We start from the raw sequence: 21,276 nt of genomic DNA, 5'->3' as shown, positions 1-21,276 counted from the left end.
ACACCGAGGAAACCAGAATTGAAAGAGACACATGTACCCCAATGTTCATCGCAGCACTGTTTATAATAGCCAGGACATGGAAACAACCTAGATGTCCATCAGCAGATGAATGGATAAGCAAGCTGTGGTACATATACACAATGGAGTATTACTCAGCCGTTAAAAAGAATTCATTTGAATCAGTTCTGATGAGATGGATGAAACTGGAGCCGATTATACAGAGTGAAGTAAGCCAGAAAGAAAAACACCAATACAGTATACTAACACATATATATGGAATTTAGGAAGATGGCAATGACGACCCTGTATGCAAGACAGGGAAAGAGACACAGATGTGCATAACGGACCTTTGGACTCAGAGGGAGAGGGAGAGGGTGGGATGATTTGGGAGAATGACAGTCTAACATGTATACTATCATGTAAGAATTGAATCGCCAGTCTATGTCTGACGCAGGATGCAGCATGCTTGGGGCTGGTGCATGGGGATGACCCAGAGAGATGTTATGGGGAGGGAGGTGGGGGGGGGGTTCATGTTTGGGAACGCATGTAAGAATTAAAGATATTAAAATTTAAAAAATAAAAAACTAAAAAAAAAATTAAAAAAAAAGAATAAATAGATAAGTGCAGGTTGTGGTACATAAGTGGTTGTGGATATATAGTGGATAAGCTACATAACTAATTTGGATTTCAATCCGGCTGCAGTGGAAGGTTAAGATTGTAATCAGAGATATGGCATGATTTATTTGAAAGAGATCATTCAAGCGGCTTTCTCTGAGAAATGGATTGACAGTGGGCAGGGAGACCAGCTAGGAGGCTGTTTTGGTAGTTTAAGTGAGGTAACAATGATCATTGTGAGAAAAGGAAAATGCAAATAATTGCAAATGTGTTTTGGAAACGGATTGACAGGTCTCAGCTGATTTATTGGATTAGAAATTTAGGGAAAGAGGAAATAGTGTTGCTCCCTAGGTTTTGACCTTAATTCACTGGAGTTTGATAGTGTTATAATAGTTGGGAAGATTGGAGAGAATAATAGGGAAGGAAAGAATAAACAGATTGGGAGAAGGAAAGGAAATTAGAAATTTCATTTTTTTCTAACTTTTTATTTATTTATTTACTTATTTAGATGCACCAGGTCTTAGTTTCAGCATGCAGGATCTAGTTCCCCCACCAGGGACAAATCCAGACCTCTTGCATTGGGAGCATGGAGTTTTAGCCACTAGATCACCAGGGAAATCCCAGGAATTCCATTCTTAATATTAGGTTTGAGATGTGTGTGAAACCTCCAAGAAGAAAAACAAGGTATGAAGTCAAATATGTGCGGGTCTGTGGTTCAAAGAAGAATTCCAGCTTTGAGATAAAGTACAAAGATGATACTTAAAATCACAGGATGACAGATATAGAGAGACAAGAGATGACTCAGGACTGAACCCCAAAGAATTTCAACAAAGAACATTCTGCTCCTCCTGTAACCTCTCTCAAGGAAGAAATGGTTTTTGGTGATAAATCTAATCATAATTCAATTACCTCACTTTAGGTGGCCTTTCCTCTCTGCTCTTTAATAGCTAGATTAAATAGCCAGCTGGCATGATCTGTGGGCAAAGATTTCTTATGGAAACTTAGAAAGTATTATATTTATTGCAATAATCTTGTGAGAAATATGCACATTAATCTTGGTGGGACTTAAGAACAATGCTTTACAGTCATATTATGATATTTCAATTTTTTGAAATGAATATTAAGGAACAATAGTGTAATACATAATTCTTGAATATATAATTTTGATAATTTTAAATCTTGGGGAAAAAACAACTTCCATGTTCGTAGCAGGCAAAAAGAGGATAGAAAGAGCGGCGGAGGGGGTGGGGATGGATCCCAATCAACTTGTGCTCACCAGTAGGAAGTGAAATAGATTTGGCAAGGGGAACCATTTATTTCAATTGTACAGATACGGAAAAATGCCAGACTATTTGAGAACATGTCCTCATAAATAGAAAATGTCTCTACCCAAAACAGAGCATGCAGTTGAGGGTTCTTGTTTGTGAGCAACAGAAACCAACTCTGGTTAGCTCACTCAGAAATATACTGAAAGGTATCAGCTAGCTCCAAGTATCAGCATACATTTTACCACACACACACAAAAAGGAATCAACACAAAGCCTTGGGAAGGATAGGAACTGAGGAGGTAGCAGAAACAATAGCCAACCACTTCCAGCCTCCCAGCCTGCTGCTGCTAAGTCGCTTCAGTCGTGTCCGACTCCATGTGACCCCATAGACGGCAGCCCACCAGGCTCCCCCGTCCCTGGGATTCTCCAGGCAAGAACACTGGACTGGCTTGCCATTTCCTTCTCCAGTGCATGAAAGTGAAAAGTGAAAGTGAAGTCGCTCAGTTGTGTCCGACTCTTAGCGACCCCATAGACTGCAGCTCACCAGGCTCCTCTGTCCATGGGATTTTCCAGGCAAGAGTACTGGAGTGGGGTGCCATTGCCTTCTCTAGCCTACATAGCCTAAACTCTTTTGGCCCCACTTGTTTTGCCTGCTTCCCACTACTAATGGGTTAGCAACAGTTACTATTCTCAGGGAGTGGGAAGACACTCTCCAAATTCCCCTTGAACTTTAATTTCCCCAAATGAGAAAACAGTTCCAATGTTGTTCAGCCTAAAAAGACAAACAAAACCAGTAGAAGGAGGGAGTCTGCCTTCCAAGTCTAATCTTCCAACACCATTTTTAGACAGCAAGTCCTTTCTTGTTCTCTCTTTCAAGTTACCTTCAAGGAAACAAACCAAAACGCTAAGGAGTTTTATAAACATAGAGTAAACTGCCAATGACCATTAAGTTAAATTTAGCTTACCGATTTATTATTCTTTTTGTAGGCATTTATCTTATTAATAAGGTTGTTTACAATTACTATTTCTTCTTGGGAAAATTTCTATTTTTATATAATGTCCTTTTGTTAAATGGGCTCTTGATTTTCTCATGTTCCTCTCCACCTTCTTTGTATTTTCAACAGGGTAAAAAGTTCCATTACAAAGAATGGAACTGTAATGGTGGAATTCCAGGTTTTGAAAGTAAAAGAAAACAATACAGTGAAGTACATAAAACATGATCTAAATTCAATATCCTCTAATTTTGGAGGTTAATAAAAGTGTCATATATCAAATGAATCTAGTTCAAAAGAAGCCTGGGTTGCTTTTTATTAAAGGATTTGTTCCAATGTCTCTTCTACTTTGTTATTACCTCAGGTTATTTAAAAGCAGTTATACTGCCTCAGCGGAGAAGGCAATGGCACCCCACTCCAGTACTCTTGCCTGGAAAATCCCACGGATGGAGGAGCATGGTTGGCTGCAGTTCATGGGGTCGCTAGGAGTAGGGCACGACTGAGCAAATTCACTTCCATTTTTCACTTTCATGCATTGGAGAAGGAAATGGCAACCCACTCCAGTGTTCCTGCCTGGAGAATCCCAGGGACGGGGGAGCCTGGTGGGCTGCCGTCTATGGGGTCGCACAGGGTCGGACCCAACTGAAGCGACTTAGCAGCAGCAGCAGCATACTGCCTCAGGTAGCAACATGACTTCGTTTTCAATGAATTCGCAACAGAATTGCAGAGAAAGGCTTAAGATAATATCCTAGCTTAAAAGTACTCTTGTCAGATTGTGGTTTACCCTGTATGGGTAAGGGCTTTTAGCTTTAACCCCCCTTCCTTACTTGCAGAATAGTAGTTGTATTGAGCCATCAATGACTTTTCCTTTTTTTCTTTTAATATAGTTTATCCATTCAACAAATATTTACTGAGCACCTACTGAATGCTTGGGACTTATCAGTGCATGACATAGGCCAAAGATTCCTGCTTCCATATTTTGATAGTGGTGAGGGGTTGAGGGGCAGGCTGTACAAGAAATAACCGAGAGTACATCTCATACAAATGAGGTATTTTTTCTAGTTGAGCTCGTAAATTGGATTGTGATGAGAGAACGCCCTAAGCACAGTATTAAATCCACGGCTAGGGCCCAATACTGGACTGCCTTTACTGACAGAAGACTGGTTGCTAATTAGAACTTTTAAATCCTTTCAGGCAGTTCAGGTCCCTAAACAACAAAGTAATAACCATTTTAGGCCCTAAGGAATTACGCGCAGCTAAGTCTTAATAGAAAATGTGCTATGATTATTTGAAATTTTATCCAAATCAAAAAATATGGCTTCCCCATTCATAATCTGGTTTATATTCTCAGCAGATTAGGTTGTTTCTGGACCAGCACAACTGATCGTTAAGTTTCGCGTTCTGCTTTATTTTTATGCTCAAACCAATGTCTCGAGGCGTCTAAGTGGTAATGCTTTAACCACATCCGAGGACAAGAAGCATCCTCTGACGCAAACCGCCAAGACAGCGTAAGCCACTTCGGAGTACTGCAGCGTGAACTCCGCTACGGGTAGGAGAGGTGGTGTGACGCCACTCTAGAAACGGACGCAGATCGTGGCCATTTTTCTACTTTCTAAGTGCGTCTGGCATATTTTCTATCAAACAAAAAGCGACACTTCCTAGTTTCCAGTTGGCGTCTGAGAAAAAACTCGGAGCTTCCTGGCACAGAGAAACGCAGTGTGCTAATAGAGTCCGTGTCTTTTCTTCAGTGTGAAATTATCCTTTTGTTTCTGGCCTGGTCAGAGTTGGTCCCACAGAAAAAACAGACCAGACGAGGAAAAGTGGGGGCAAGCGAGTCCGGAGGGTTCGCCCAATGCAAACCAGAGACCAGCGAGTCCCTCGGTGTGGAACCACCACCTCACATCACCAAAACACCCCGCCCACTTTCTACCGCCACCCTGGCGGAGGCGGCTGATGAAGACCGGAAGGCGGAGCCGCCACATCATCGCGCGAGACCAGCCACGCGACTTCCCAGAAAGCCTCAGGCAACATCTATACCGCGGCCGGAGAGCGGCTTTAGGGCGGTGGGGTGGGTGGGGCTTGGTCAGATATTTAGCGGCACCGGAGGCCACGCCCCAAATCGGAAGTGACGGAGAGGAGCTAGCGCGTCGAAGATACCTCTATGGTTTTCCTCCCGTTCTTGAGTGGGGAAATGGCCGCTGTGTAGTTACCGGTGAGATAAGTCCCGGGAACCGTCCTTCGGCGTGTCAGGTAGGCCTTGTGTTGCGTCCAAATAACTCAAAAGGCAGTGAATATCGAGGAGGAATGAATATTACTGAACCTTTTGTTGGTAGTGGCGGGTTGGCGGTGACAGGAGAGCCCAGGAAACGTTGCACCGTTATTGATGCGTTTCCCAGCCAGTTTCCCTCAGGCTTTCGAGGCACTACGGGCCGAAAAGGTGGGGGGTGGGGTGAGCAGCGAGAACCGTGCGCGCGCGCGCGCCTGCGAGCCTGGCTCGAGACCCTCAGACCGCGCGGCCTTCCGTGCGCTTGCGCAGATCTGCCTTTTCAACCCTTCCCCCATTTTCCTCAGCCCTGATCTCTGCGCGTTGCCGACTGAAAGCTGGCCCCGGCGCACGCGCGCTTCCTCTTCTCTCCCTTCCCCGCCTACGGCTCCTCAGGCGGTCCGAGGTGCAACTTGTGTTCGCTTCTCATTGGCTGGAATCGCCACCTTCTTTTCCGGCCTGAGAGGCTTGGACAAAATAACTAACCTGCAACGAAGTGCTTTGGGTAGGTTAACCTCTTTCCGCGCCGTCTTTTAACTCCGGAGTTTTTTCCCCGGCTTCACGCTCCCGGTCGCTTTACGCCTTGTTTTTGTTACTCTAGTTTGTCCTAGGATCTCGTTCCGTGCTCTGTCCCCGGCATCCGCTTCCGGCTTTCTGGGTTGCGGGAAATGTTTCTTCGGGTTCCCCTGGTCATTGATTTGAAGCGAGAGTGCACTTTTGACGCTAGGATTTGGTGCCTAGTTACTAGCTTGAGCAAAGGTCTCAGCCGATGGATGTAAGGACGGCCTTGCCACCTCCGGGGCTAAAGAGCAGTTCTGCAGTACCCGCTAAGCCACGTCCTTCATGCAGATTTAGCCACTGTACCTTGTTAGAAAAGTTGGATCCGCGATTGGTGGTATAAATGGATGGATGTGAGTGGTGAGTTGAGGTTAGGGACTTTGCCATCATAGAGCCTTGGTTGACTTTATTTAAATTTTAAGGTGTATCTTGTCAGAATCCAGCAGTACTGGCAACTATTTTTCTAAGTCAAACTTTTTAATTTATTTTATATATGTTTATATAGAGAGAATTTTAGAAGTGAAAACAATTGAAATTAAATTTGGAGGTAGATATGACCAAAAATGACGTACAGAGATTAGCTCCTTCAGTCTTGTATTTTTTTGTGCAGCAGCGCCTCTTAAATTTTGGGGATATTAAAAGGCAAAACAGTTTATTTCTCACTGAGAATTCTCATTCAGATTGGACTATAGTTGGAATGGTTGGGCTACAGTTTAAAAGAACCTTTACATGGAAGGAAACGCTACCAGTTTATTTGCAGTTTTATGTGATCCTAGACAATTTTGGATAACTAATTGAATGGAAGGATTGTGTGTCCGAAATAACTCACTTTAGGTGAGTAAACTAAAGCCTGTTTACTGATGGCAGTTAGCATCTTGTTTTTGGAATACCACACTTTCATTGTCACATTGTGGTAGTCATGGGAATCCCCCTTGATTCAGATAATTGTGGCAAAGGTAATTTTTTGCCTAGAGCTGAGTTCTTGAGTTGGAAGAGCAGTAAGTAGTGTTTCAGGACTTGGAGATAGATCTCTAAACACTTGTGGCTTGGGTAGGCTCAGGTTTAGTTCAGTGTATTGAATATGGGCGGCTACCTATACTAGATTATCTATGTGAGTGATAACTTGCCTTAATAGAAATGGAAAGTCTTTTCACTTCTGTTATATATAGAACTTTGTATTAGGGTTTTCCAGAAGCTACATTCAGAATCATTGGTGAAGGACAGGGAAGCCTGGCATGCTGCAGTTCATGGGGTGGCAAAGAGTCAGACATGACTTAGCAACTGAACAACAACCACAGCTGTGTAATTTACAGTGATTTATTAAGTGACAAAGAAGTGGATAAGGGAATTGGGAAGTCCAGCTGTCTCTGACTGATAAGTGTAAATGTTTAGGTTATAGCTGTAGATTATGAATTTGTTCATTTTTCAGTTCAAGTTTCTTAAACAGTGGTTGTCAGTGTTAGCCTCAGAATGTTAAGTGTTTAATATTTTCTTTGCCCCCAGCTGGAAAAAAGTATATAAACGTTCAGTTGCTCAGTCGTGTCCAACTATTTGTGACCCCCATGGACTGCAGCACACCAGGCTTCCCTGTCCTCAGCATCTCCCAGAGCTTGCTCAAACCCATGTACATTGAATGGGTGATGCCATTAAACCATCTCGTCCTCTGTCATAACCCTTCTCCTCCTGCCTTCATCACTCTTTCCCAGCATCAGAGTCTTTTCTAATGAAATCACCTCTTTTGCATCAGGTGGCCAAAGTGTTGGAACTTCCTTCAGTCCTTCCCATGAATATTCAGGACTAATTTCCTTTAGGATTGACTGGTTGGATCTCCTTGCAGTCCAAGGTCCCCCAAGTCTTCTCCAACACCACAGTTCAAAAGCATCAGTTCTTCCTTGCTCAGCCTTCTTTATGGTCCAATTCTCACATCCATTCATGACTACCGGAAAAACCATAGCTTTGAATAGATGGACCTTTGTTGGCAAAATAATGTCCTCTGCTTTTTAATAACACAGTCCAGGTTGGTCATAGCTTTTCTTCTAAGGAGCAGGCATCTTTTAATTTCATGGCTTCGGTGGTTTCAGAGCCCAAGAAAATAAAGTCTGTTTCCGTGGTTTCCCCATCTATTTGCCATAAAGTGATGGGATTGGATGCCATGATATTCGGTTTTTCAATGTTGAGTTTTATGCCACTTTTTCACTCTCTCACTTTCGTCAAGAGGATCTTTAGTTCTTCTTCGCTTTCTGCATAAGGGTGGTCTCATCTGCATATGAGGTTATTGATACTTCTCTGTGCAATCTTGATTCCAGCTTGTGTTTCATCCATCCTGGCATTTTGCATAATGTACTCTGCATAGAAGTTAAATAAGCAGGGTGACAATATACAGTCTTGATGTAATATTCCTTTCCCAATTTAGAACCAGTCCAGTGTTCGATACTAAGTATTTAATATTTTCTTTGCCCCAAGCTGAAAAAAAAGTCTACAAACATTAATGTAACAATAATACAGATTGACATTTGTGTGTTATTTTGGAATTTTCAAACCTTCAACTTGATCTAGTATTTCTCCCTACGCTAGTTCAGTCATTCAGTCGCTCAGTTGTGTCTCACTCTTTGCAACCCCATGGACTGCAGCACACCAGGCTTCCCAGTCCACCACCAACTCCTGGAGCTTACTCATACTCATGTTCATCGAGTTGGTGATGCCATCCAACCATCTCATCCTCTGTTACCCCCTTCTCCTGCCTTCAATCTTTCCCAGCATCAGGGTCTTTTCCAATGAGTCCATTCTTCACGTCAGGTGGCCAAAGTATTGGAGTTTCAGCTTCAGCATCAGTCCTTGCAATGAATATTCAGGGCTGATTGCTTTTAGGATAGACTGATTGGATCTCCTTGCATTCCAAGAGTCTTCATTGATGCCAAAGCATCAATTCTTTGGCGTTCAGCTTTCTTTACAGTCCAGCACTCAGATCCGTACATGACTACTGGAAAAACCATAGCTTTGACTAGACGGACCTTTGTTGGCAAAGTAATATCTCTGCTTTTTAATATGCTGTCTAGGTTAATCATAGCTTTTCTTCCAAGGAGCAAGCATATAGTAGGAGGAGGCCAAAAAAGGTAGAAAACTTTTTAGGGCCACATGAACCAGGGAGTGGCACAATCTGTTCTGGAATGCAGGTATTCTTTTTCTCAGTTCTGCATGCTTTTTTCTAAAGCAGGCTGACAAGGAACTGGACACAGGACTAAAAATTTGTGACTAAGCCTTTTTTTAAATCTTTTTCTTAAGAAAATATTCAAGCACAAAAGTAGAATATTGAACTGTTACTTAAGCTTAATAATTATCAGCATTTACCAACTTTAACATTATTTGCTTTTTTTTGAGAGTGCTTAAAAATTATTTTATATTGGAGTATAGGTGATTAACATTGTTGTGTTAGTTTCAGGTGTACAGTAAAGTGATTTAGTTATACATGTGAAATCTGTTCTTTTTCAAATTCCATTTTTCTGGAGTATTTTAAAGCAAAATTCTACTCATTAAGCGTTTCTTGAGTCTGGAGCCTTAGACCACTTGGCCATCCTCACACCCTGTTAAGCATTTCTTGACTTTTTAAATAATGCTGATTAATGCTGTGCCAAAAATATTAGTCATTTGAAGTGAAATTAATAAATTGCAGTTAAGACTGTTTCAGACCAGTTAACATTTGAATACAGACCATATGCCAGATAAGACATTTCCATTTATTAGTTTAGTACATTTAATCTTAAGCTGTTACTAGCTTTATTTTGTATCTGTGGAAAGTGAAGCTGAAAGAGATTAAGGTAATTTGTCCAAAGTTGGGTAGCTGGTTAATTGTCAAACCAGAATTTTGAACCTAGTCAGTTGGAGTAATAGTCATGGGAGGTATTTTTAGGATTATTAAAGATATGAATAGCAATAGTTTTCAAAAATTTGAAGCCCACATCCTGAATATGCTAAAATTAAGACTCGGCTCAAGTACTTACTGCTACTTCAACCTTCTAATTTGTCTCCCTTTTCTTTTCTCCATGTGGTTCATGCTCTATACAGCAGCCATCTTAAAATGTAAATAAATAAGATGGTGACACTTCCCTAATCAGACCTTCTAGGACCTTCCCATTATAGTTAGAGTAAAATCTTGACTCTACTCTGGCCTCCTTATTAGATGCTATTTGATTTAGTCCTTCCTGTTTCCTGCCTTATCTTGCACCCTCTCATTGATCACAGTACCTCAGCCTTCTTACAAGTATGTCTTGAATTGGTTAAGTTTGTGTCTTTTGCTTAGAATGCTTTTCTTGGATCTTTGCAGTATTCCTTCTGTTTAACTTGATTGTTACCTCTTTAAAGATGGTTCAAGGACCCACTGTAGTAGTCCTCCTCTCCATCTCTTGACATCACTTTGTGTTCTTTGGTTTCTTTCTTCCCCTAGCTTGAACGTAAGCTCCAACAGAGAAGGGAACTTAATGTCTCGCTTAAAGTGCTGTATTTCCTACAGTAGTAGCGTCTGGCTTCTGATAGTCTTTGTTTAAATTCATATCAATTATGAAAGCTTAATCTGAAAGGTGGGGTTAAATATGTAGGTTATGAGATTATGAGGATTAAATAAGATAATTATGTTTAAAGTCACCTAGCATAGTTCTTCGGAGAAGGCAATGGCAACCCACTCCAGTACTCTTGCCTGGAAAATCCCATGGATGGAGGAGCCTGGTAGGCTGCAGTCCATGGGGTCACAAAGAGTCGGATATGACTGAGCAACTTCACTTTCACTTTTTACTTTCATGCATTGGAGAAGGAAATGGCAGCCCACTCCAGTGTTCTTGCCTGGAGAATCCCAGGGATGGGGGTGCCTGGTGGGCTGCCGTCTATGGGGTCGCACAGTCAGACACGACTGAAGTGACTTAGCAGGGACCTGTCGTGTCTCCCATAATATATAACACAGTACTTTGTATATAGACTTCCATTTAAAAAAGAAAAAAGGCAAGCTGATTACGATCTTTGTACTATCTTAAATATTAACATAGTATTAAACATTAATTTGTAATGTATATTATATATTATTAATGTATTATGTGTCACTTTATATATGATCATTGAGTTTTTGGTATGGATGCTTGAATATATTCATAGATCGTGAACAAGAAGGTATATCTGCTAGGCTAACAGCCTACAGCCCCTTTTCCCTCACTTTGCTATTTCTAGCATATATTTTCTTGGTACTTCAGAAAATCATGACTTGGAGTAAAGAGAGATTTGGCAATTGGTTCTTCTTTGGATATACAGAAACTAAAATAAGCCTTTTAGAATTGTTTGGGGGTAAGTGTTGGCTAAAATGAGCCTTGTATCACTTCCAGCAGTGAATCAGTAGTATTGGACTTCTCAGTCAGAATAAAGTTTCATAACAACCTATCAGTTTAAAAGATGAGAGTTTTTCTCTGCCCACTTGGGGGATCTAATATTTTTAAAACTAAACATAGGAATACTTTAGGATGTATCCATGTTCTTTTGTTTTTGCTAATTTCTATTTTGCTATATTTCCCATACTTGCTAGGTTCCTATTCCTTCTTCCTATCTTAAAAATAAAATAATTCCCTTAGCTGTAAGGCCGTGTATAAATATTTAGGGGACGTGTTCTTGTTTTACCAGTTTAATCTTGTTTCTTCTACTTTGTGTTTTCGTTTTTATTACCTTTTTTCCATTGGATCAATAATTCGATAAGACAGATTTTCATATTAATGTGGGTTTTTTTCCCATTTAAACTGATTTATGAATTCTTTGAGTATAGTCACATACAATTTTGTATTGTTTAGTTTCTGATCCCCTCGTAGTTTTGATTATGTTTTGTACATAGCTGATAATGTGTGCTAAGTCATTTCAGTCATGTCTGACTCTTTGTGATCCCATGGACTGTAGCCCTCTAGGCTCCTCTGTCCATGGGATTCTCCAGGCAAGAATACTAGAGTAGGTTGCTATGCTGTCCTTCGGGGATCTTCCTGACCCAGGGAACAAACCCACGTCTTGTGTGTCTCCTGCATTGCAGGCAGGTTCTTTACTACTTGTGCCGCTTGGGAAGCCCCATAATTGATAATAACTGAATTTTATTCATAAGGCTAAGCATTTCAGTAAATACTGAAACTGCTTAATACTTTGTGTATAACTTAAACTTATTTGTATAGTAATATAAATTAGTCTAGGAAGAGCTCTAGCTTCCAGTTGATACTTGTTTCATCTACTGGCTGGGGTTTTTTTTTTTTTTTTTTTTTTGAACATCTGTATATATATCAAAATCCTTTTAGGCACAAAATTACTAAAGTTACTATGATGGTGGTTATATTAATTTTAAAAATCAGCTTCATATGAAACTGCACTATATGAAAGGAAGTGGTCAGGAGAAAATAAGATAAATAGCATTAAAGTAAACTCATACTGTAGTTGTTATAAACTGTAGCATTATGAATACTAACTGTAGATGGTAGTAGTTTAGTCGCTAAGTTGTGTCCGATTCTTGCGACCCCATGGACTGTAGCCTCCCCGGCTCTTCTGTCAGTGGGATTCTCCAGGCAAGAATACTGGAGTGGTTTGCAGTTTCCTTCTGCAGGGAATCTTCCTGACCCAGGGATTGAACCCAGGTCTCCTGCATTGCAGGCAGATTCTTTACCGACTGAGCTGTGTGGGAAACCCCTACTATGGATACATAACATGTTTTGATATACCAAGATGGCCACTTATGGTAAACTAACCACTTTGGAATTTTCTGATAGGATGACAGTATAGCTTCTGTTTTCTGAATCCCAGATTGCTAAAATTAGAACTCAAGTGTTTGAATGAAAGGTTCTGCAGTTTCATAATGCACTGCTGCATTCTGATTAAAACAGAAGTTGAATTTCTTTAAGCTTTTATGATTAAAAACTTATTTCCTGATTCACTATCCTGTTCCTGAAATATTTAGTGCCTTTATTAAGAGTTTATTGCAGTGCTGAGTGGTAATATGTTGTAAATAGTGGGTTTTTTTAATCATAATTCAAAATTTTTTTTTATCTTTGCTAGGAATTTAATTTCTCAGAACATTCTCTCCAGGAAGAATCTTACAGTTTCTCAAAGACTTCAGTTGACTGCTTGATCCTGCATAAAACCCAAGGTAGATGATTAGTTTTTCTAGTCTGCAGTTTGGACTTTTTAAAGAAAATGTGACTTCTGAACTTAATGATTTAGACCGATTGAAAGTGATATGGTCTGAAACTTGTTATGGTGACTTGTATGAAGTAAGCCAGATTTTTAAAGTTTTAGGGGAAAGATTCTCTTCTATTTCTAGGTTGTGTATCTGCTTTTACTTCTATAAACACATCTACTTAAAGACTGAGAACACACAGTTGTTCAAAAATAATCAGGATAAAATAGCTCTGCTTATTTAACTTATCTTTTATGCATACAAGGGAATTCCATAACTTAACTTTTCCCCCGTTACATGGGTGTTAAAGTTAGGTTTGATTGCTTATTATGTGCTAAAAATTGTTTTAATAATATTATATGTATCAACTCATTTAATCACTGCATCTCTGAGGAAGGTGCTGTCTTTATATCTTAACTCACTTGGAATTAAGAGTGAGAAAAGGTGAAGCTGGTGTTTGTCTCTTTGAAGACAGTTGTGTTTTATTTTGTTATAAATATTTGAAACCCTTTGAATTTATCATTTATGTGGCTTTTTTGGTGAGGAAGTATGCAGACATCATTGCCTCCTCTAGTTCATCTCAGTACTTTTCAAAAACTGTTTCAGAATATTGAGCAAAGTCTAATCAGATCAAAAGGATTTAAATACATGGCAATTGCAGGCTATTAGGAAAGTTTACTGAGTTGATTTTTTGGGAAAAAATACTTATTTTGTGTAAGTTAGTGAAAATTTGAAAATAGTTGTAGCAGGAATAAATTTGGGAGACGTGTAGGCTTAATTTTGTAAAGAGTAGATCTTATAAATCAGTTAGTCCTGTTACTGATTTCCGTGAGGTCTGATTATTGCATTAGATACTAGCTAGTATTTAGAAAAGTTAGAATATTGGTGTACAAGTTCTCTTTTTCTTTCAGTCCCAATCTCTTCTTGCAGCAATCTTTTTAGTTTCTTTTATCCTTTTTCATCTTTTCACCAGAAAGCTACAGGGTGAACTAGGCATTGTCACATAAGTCCTTTTTTATTTCTACAGTCATGACTGTTAAAAGAGCTGTGGGCTCCAGCTGTTCAGAGACTTAGTGACCTTTATTCTCCTAGGAGACTTAGCCGTCACCATTCCAAGCAGTATTGCATACATGGAGTGGTCGATTTAGTCCCATTTCAAAGCCATAAAGCACTTATGATGACAGCTGGGTAGGTTTACTCTGTTTTTTAATATTATGTCATTTGTATTTTCTTTTCAGGTTTGTTATCTGTAATACTCTGATATTATTTATCTTTTTTACAGGAGAGGTAGGCATTTGTATTGGGCATGGAATAACATCTAACGTACTGCTGCAGTCTGATGTTGCTCTTTCTGACTTCTGCAGCTGCTGCCTTTTTTTGGATTGAGGCACATAAGTGGAAAAGTCCATAGAAATCTTCTATTGTGTCTTTACCATACCTGCCATGCAGGTGCAAATAAAGTTTTAGTTAGGGATAATTTATGACTTAGTACTCACTTGAATAATGATGGGTAATATCCTTTGAGAAACTTAATGTTTTATAAATTTAATTTATATCTGAAGATAAATAATAGAAACGACTTCTCTTGCATTGTGATTTTTAACCTTTTTTTGCCCTCTCATTTGCCTAGGAGAAAAGAAATGGGTCGCTCCAATTCTAGATCACATTCTTCAAGATCAAAGTCTAGATCACAGTCTAGTTCTCGATCAAGATCAAGATCACACTCAAGGAAGAAGAGATACAGGTGAATTACTGTGCTTTTACCTTTCTAAATTATAATCATCATACCAGCTAACAGTTACGGATTGCTTACACAGGCAAAGTGCTAAATTCATTAACATGTTTTAGTCTCCAAGAACCCAGTGAGTGGATCTGTTGTTTAGAATTAGTCCACTGGGGAAACTTTGAATGAATTTCCTGCAGATAAAGGGGAACTGTTGTAACGTTAAGAGATGAATTGGATAATGTAAGAATTACTTGGCAGTAAACAATCTTTGCATACTATTTCATAGTTTCTTGTTTCTGATTCTGAGGTCTCAATAGGTTTATTCTTTTATATAAAAATGATTGACTCTGGTGGTTTTTCTTTAAATGGTAATACATACTTAGCATGGAAAATAGAAACTGCAAGTTAAAAATAAATGACCATGGTCTTGTTATGAATTAATGTTAGTTTCTGGTTTTTCTTTAGTATTTTTCTTGGCCTAACTTTTTATTACATATACATTTAGCCAGTGGTATTTCACTAATGAACATTCTTCCGTGGCATTACATATTCTTTTAACATTACCACTTTAAGTGCCTGCATGAATGTAATGTGTTAGTGTGTCCTATTTTTGGATGTCAGTTTTTCTTGATATATACCTTAGAATTGAGATGCTCGTCATTGAAAATAGTAACCTTTTACTTTTATATATAAGTGAGGGTTTGTTTTTTTTTTTAATACATTTTTAGCTTTGACAACTTATTTGCATATTTGATCAGAATGGTACAATGGAATAGTTTATTTTTCTTTCATTGATATTTATTTCATTTTTAGTTCTAGGTCTCGTTCCAGGACGTATTCAAGATCTCGTAGTAGAGATCGAATTTATTCTAGAGATTATCGTCGAGATTACAGAAATAATAGAGGAATGAGACGACCTTATGGGTACAGAGGAAGGGGTAGAGGGTATTATCAAGGAGGAGGAGGTAGATACCATCGAGGTGGATATAGACCTGTTTGGAATAGAAGACACTCTAGGAGTCCTCGACGAGGTCGTTCACGTTCCAGGAGTCCAAAAAGAAGATCTGTTTCTTCTCAAAGATCCCGAAGCAGATCTCGCCGATCATATAGATCCTCTAGGTCTCCAAGATCATCATCTTCTCGTTCTTCGTCCCCTTATAGCAAGTCTCCTGTCTCTAAAAGACGAGGGTCTCAGGAAAAACAAACCAAAAAAGCTGAAGGGGAACCTCAAGAAGAGAGTCCTTTGAAAAATAAATCACAGGAGGAACCGAAAGATACATTTGAACACGACCCGTCTGAATCTATTGATGAGTTTAATAAATCATCGGCCACATCTGGTGATATTTGGCCTGGCCTTTCAGCTTATGATAATAGCCCCAGATCGCCCCATAGTCCTTCACCAATTGCTACACCACCTAGTCAGAGTTCATCTTGCTCTGATGCCCCCATGCTCAGTACAGTACACTCTGCAAAAAACACACCCTCTCAGCATTCACATTCCATTCAGCATAGTCCTGAAAGATCTGGGTCTGGTTCTGTTGGAAATGGATCAAGTAGATACAGCCCTTCTCAGAATAGTCCAATTCATCACATCCCTTCACGAAGAAGCCCTGCAAAGACAATCACACCACAGAATGCTCCAAGAGATGAGGCTAGGGGACGTTCCTCATTTTATCCTGATGGTGGAGATCAGGAAACTGCAAAGACAGGAAAATTCTTAAAAAGGTAAGAGTTAAGAGAATTTAGATCATAATAGTAATATTTCTCTGAATTCTGTTTGGATTTATGTTTGGAAATGGCATTGTGATGTGTATTTAAGTATTTTTAATTGTGACTTCTTTCTTTTTATAAAATAATTTGAAGTTGATTGTAAAGTGTTTTAGTGTTTATGAAGATAATTCATACTCTTCTTTTTCATTTCATCCATTTTTTAAAGTCCAGAATTAAGAATGTAAATGAGAAGTTGAAAGTGTTAAAGCATTGAAAGGTTATTTTGTCTTCTTCATCATTATAATGTGACCTACATAAAATAATGCAGTTATATATTCTTGTATATAAATAGTCCAGCTGCCAATTTTTAGTAAATCCTCCTGACTGTAGAAAAGATAATAAATGGTATTTCTTATTGACTCTAGTAACATTTCAGAGAGATGCTTGGTCTAAATGCTAATTTTAAGCATTGCTAAAGGTTCCTTAATGAAAATGGATTGCTAAGGTAATATGGTTGGTTTTAAGTAAGGAAATACAGTGAGCTTGCTATTTATTTTTTTAGTGCTTCCCAACCTAAAATTAATTTTTTATTGAATTGATACGTAGTTTCTACTTAATATTGCCAGAAATCATTTTCTACTGAAAAGTATATACATGAATTATTTTGTGATTTAGATAGAATAGTAACATCTAATGTTAACTACACTGAAGTCCACTTTTTTGAACTCTTATTTATATTAGTAGATATGTTAAAGAGTGAAATTTTGAGTATAATCATAAGTAGAATTCAAATAGATAAATATATTAAATAGATAAGTATATTTTAAGTATCAAATAGATAAGTGTATTACAGATAAGTTTTTAGTGGTTCTTAGTCTCAAAAATAAAACTTAAGCTATGTGAAAATTTGGATTTGTTAGTGCAGAATTGTGAACTGTGAGGAAATAGAACAAGTTTTTGAGAATGGCTTTACTTTTTTTTAACTTCAGAAGTCTTAATGTGTGCATTTATTTAAAACCTCAGCACATAAGCTTTATGGATGCTTTTAAGGCTTTCTATAAGTGGAATCTGAAAAAAGCAATTTTCAGTAGGAGTTTTTCCCTTACTGGCCCTGTGATATTGGGAAGCACAGTTAAGTATGTAAGTGGTCCAGAATGAATGCAATCCAGAGTTACCATCCTCTTCTTTGCTTATTCACAGGTTCACAGATGAAGAGTCTAGAGTATTCCTGCTTGATAGGGGTAATACCAGGGATAAAGAGGCTCCAAAGGAGAAAGGATCAGAGAAAGGGAGGGCAGAGGGAGAATGGGAAGATCAGGAAGTTCTAGATTACTTCAGTGATAAAGAATCTGGAAAACAAAAGTTTAATGATTCAGAAGGGGATGACACAGAGGAGACAGAGGATTATAGACAGTTCAGGAAGTCAGTTCTTGCAGATCAGGGTAAAAATTTTGCTACTACGTCTCATCGGAATACTGAGGAGGAAGGACCCAAGTACAAGTCCAAAGTTTCATTGAAAGGCAATAGAGAAAGTGATGGATTTAGAGAAGAAAAAAATTACAAACTTAAAGAGACTGGATATGTAGTGGAAAGGCCTAGCACTGCAAAAGATAAGCACAAGGAAGACGACAAAAATTCTGAGAGAATAACAGTAAAGAAAGAAACTCAGTCACCTGAGCAGGTAAAGTCTGAAAAGCTCAAAGACCTCTTTGATTACAGTCCCCCTCTACACAAGAATCTGGATGCTCGAGAAAAGTCTACCTTCAGAGAAGAGAGCCCACTTAGGATCAAAATGATAGCCAGTGATTCTCATCGTCCTGAAGTCAAACTCAAAATGGCACCTGTTCCTCTTGATGATTCTAACAGGTAATCCACATTGCTCCCCAATAAATAATCTGTGGGTGGTTAGTTAATAATCCAGTTAATTATCTTATTTTCTGACCATACTTCCATTTTCATATTCAAACCAATGGTATATTTTGTTTGTATGTGTCTGTCTGTTACCGATATGCTCCAGACCTGCTTCCTTGACTAAAGACAGACTGCTTGCTAGTACACTTGTCCATTCTGTCAAGAAGGAGCAAGAATTCCGATCCATCTTTGACCACATTAAGTTGCCACAGGCCAGCAAAAGCACATCTGAGTCATTTATTCAACACATTGTGTCCTTGGTTCATCATGTTAAAGGTATGTTTAGTATTGTGAATTATATTTTTCTTGCAAGTAAAAAAAAAATTAACAGCTATGCATAATAATGATGTACCCTAGGGCTCTATGTAGACTATTAAAATTTTGCATAAATAGCACTTCATAAATGAGATACCAGTCTTGTTAACATTAACACACCTATTTAATAAAGTGATTTTTAATATTTAATAAGTGAAATGTAAGTAAAATTAAAACATACCCTGAAAATCTGTATCATGATAAAAAATGATACAGATTTATACAGTGCTAAAAGTCTTTGAAATGTGCCATAATACTGTCTTTGAAGTTCAGAGTGCTTGCAGATTATCTTTGATTGCATTCGTAAGACTTGTATTAATATACTCTTGGTATAGATTTCTAACAGAGTGGTGCAATGTTGTTACTATTATGAAGAATTTCTTTTTAACCTTTAAAGAAACTTGAAACCAGTGGGGAGGGGAAAACACTATTTCTCTGTTAATTTTGTATTACTTAATTTGTTATAGTATTTTACTTTTTTATATGATAAATCAGAAAACTTTATTAGGATTTTTAAAAGGGGAAAAAGTTCAAGAAATTTAAAAGTATGTTAGGTAAGTAGTGATACTATGAGTAGTGAATGACTAAGGATAAAAATGATGATATTTCTTGAGGTCCTGGGGATGATGAAGGATGCTCTTTTCAACTGAAGTAGTGATGTTCTCTTTTCACCGGTGTCTAATTTTAGTTCCAGAGTTACTAATAATTTTCAAAGATTTTAGCTTGCGACTTTTTGTGTTTGAAAGGGAGTTTACCTTGAAGTAGGTTTCTTACCCAGGAATCTCCGTGGCTGTTGCTCTGAAAAGCCGTTTTTGAAAAGTTTGTCTTTGGACCTGAGAACAACTCATAGGTGAAACTTATCACTCAGGAATTCTTAATGCACTTGATATTTCAAAATAGTGAAGAGTTAATGAATTTCTTTTTTACTGTAATTATTTAAACGTAGTAACAAAAGAGTTTTGCTATTTGGCTATGACTAGGTTTATGAACCAATTTATGACCATATTACTGTGGTGCATAGAATATGAAACATTAACATTTTTTCTTTTTTCTTTTTTTTTTTTTACCTGTCTCTACATTTTACAATTTATTGCTGAATTTTGAGATCAGGTTTTGATAAATTTTTCCTTTTTCCTTTTTTTTTGAAGAAAAGAACTGTAGTTATGTTTCATTATTGGTATTGTGCAACCGATCTGAACAGCTCTTACTTTGTATAGAGCTGAAAATGCCCAGTGATGTTTTCTTTTTCATTGTAACTAGGTCCTGGAATATGTTTTGAAATGGCAAATCCATGTTTCAAAGTAAAATAGCTGTTGAAAGATACAGGCAAAGTTGAATCTTCTGTCTTCCTGGCAAAAATGGCATAAAAACTGAGTTGCTAGCTCAAATTCCTGGGTTTCATGGAATTATGATTGAGGCACTACCCTGGTAGTGGCCATTTCAAGTTTTAATGATTGGTTATGAGACATGTGCTGGATATTGGGCGGTAAGTTGACACAGATGTATGTTGACCTGTTAAGCAGATAGCTTGCTTCGTAATGTAACATTTCATGACTTTATACGTCTTTCTATATTACATCAACAGCATATCTTGAAATGGTTTAAAAAAGAATTGGTGTTGATATTACTAATTTTTAAATTGTTAAAAGACAAGACAGTAATATCAAATGTACTGTCAGGTTTGCCAAGATGCCAGATTTTTGGAGTAATTAGTGTTAATTGATATAAAAAATATTTTTCCAATTGAAGTGCCAGTATTCAGTTTTTTCTTAAAGCCGGTTTTTGTAAACAACATAGTTCTTGCCAAAATAATTTTATTAGTTTATTAAAACAAGCTTTGCAAGTTATTTTAGTATTTTTGTTTTCTGCAAATGATTACTTGAAGTTAACTTCATTGGTTCATATTGGCAAGGCTTAAGGACATTGACGTATTATTGTTGCTTTTTGTTTAATTTGAGGAAGTGTAGTGCGTTATTGAAATGGAATTAGAGAGAGACTCTTGATTTAGTATATTTATTGTTCTTGGATTATATGTAATGTTGACAGAGACCTGTGAGGAACTTTGCATCAGTTACCTGTTAAGGTACAAGAAGTTACGTGGGACAGGGTAGGAGTTCTTTGTAACACTTGATTCTCTTCTACTAGGTTTCTTGAGTATTTTTATTTTCTATTCACCTGCTACATGCCCTTCTGTCACAATTGAAAATTCCTCTTAAGGTAAAAGTAACTAATTGGGCAGTGTTTCTCCTAAATCAACAGAGCAATACTTCAAATCATCTTCAATGACCCTAAACGAGAGGTTCACTTCGTATCAGAAAGCCACTGAAGAACATAGTGCCAGGCAAAAGAGCCCTGAGATTCACAGGTATGTATACTGGGCATGTAAAAATGTTGTTTTGATAGGAAGACACTGTTAAATAAGTTCATGTTGAAGCTATAAATAAGATACATGAAACTATATGGGTATCATGACTCAAATGAAAATTTGTAATTTACCATTTCTTTTTAGTTTTCAGTTTATTTGGCTAAAACTCGTTGTTAGAACTTAAAATACTCACTCTTATCACTTCCCAGTATGGAATTAAATAGTTAGCAATTTTTCTTCTGGGAGGGGGTTGGATGCCTAGAGTAAGTAACCCTTGAATTTTATTCACTTCAAGTAAGTTTGTAAAATAAAAATGCTTGGTGAGATAGAATTGTTCCTTGTGGAAAGATCGTGAATTTGAAGTTAGATAGTTATT

General features: G+C 38.0%; 1 protein-coding gene across 14 annotated transcripts in view; it reads left to right on the top strand.

Moving 5' to 3' along the window:
* The first annotated feature begins 4,865 nt into the window (after positions 1–4,865).
* Positions 4,866–21,276, top strand: part of BCLAF1 (BCL2 associated transcription factor 1) — a 31,297-nt gene continuing 14,886 nt past the window's right edge. For 8 of the 14 annotated variants that reach the window (XR_011258635.1, XR_011258633.1, XR_011258640.1 and 5 more), the window contains exons 1-7: positions 4,866–5,125; positions 12,753–12,843; positions 14,504–14,617; positions 15,413–16,324; positions 17,510–18,175; positions 18,327–18,496; positions 20,795–20,900. Coding sequence is in view for 4 of the 14 variants with exons in the window: in XM_069598473.1 (XP_069454574.1) it covers positions 14,514–14,617; positions 15,413–16,324; positions 17,510–18,175; positions 18,327–18,496; positions 20,795–20,900 (1,958 nt within the window). In the remaining 10 variants the exon portion in view is untranslated. The remainder of the gene's footprint in view (positions 5,126–12,752; positions 12,844–14,503; positions 14,618–15,412; positions 16,325–17,509; positions 18,176–18,326; positions 18,497–20,794; positions 20,901–21,276) is intronic. The other 6 variants (XR_011258636.1, XR_011258634.1, XR_011258642.1 and 3 more) reach the window with 1 other exon arrangement.

Source organism: Ovis canadensis, chromosome 8 (genome assembly GCF_042477335.2).
Source record: "Ovis canadensis isolate MfBH-ARS-UI-01 breed Bighorn chromosome 8, ARS-UI_OviCan_v2, whole genome shotgun sequence".
NCBI lineage: Eukaryota > Metazoa > Chordata > Mammalia > Artiodactyla > Bovidae > Ovis > Ovis canadensis.
The sequence above is the reverse complement of the archived record's forward strand: the minus strand, read 5'-3'. Positions and strand labels throughout refer to the sequence as shown.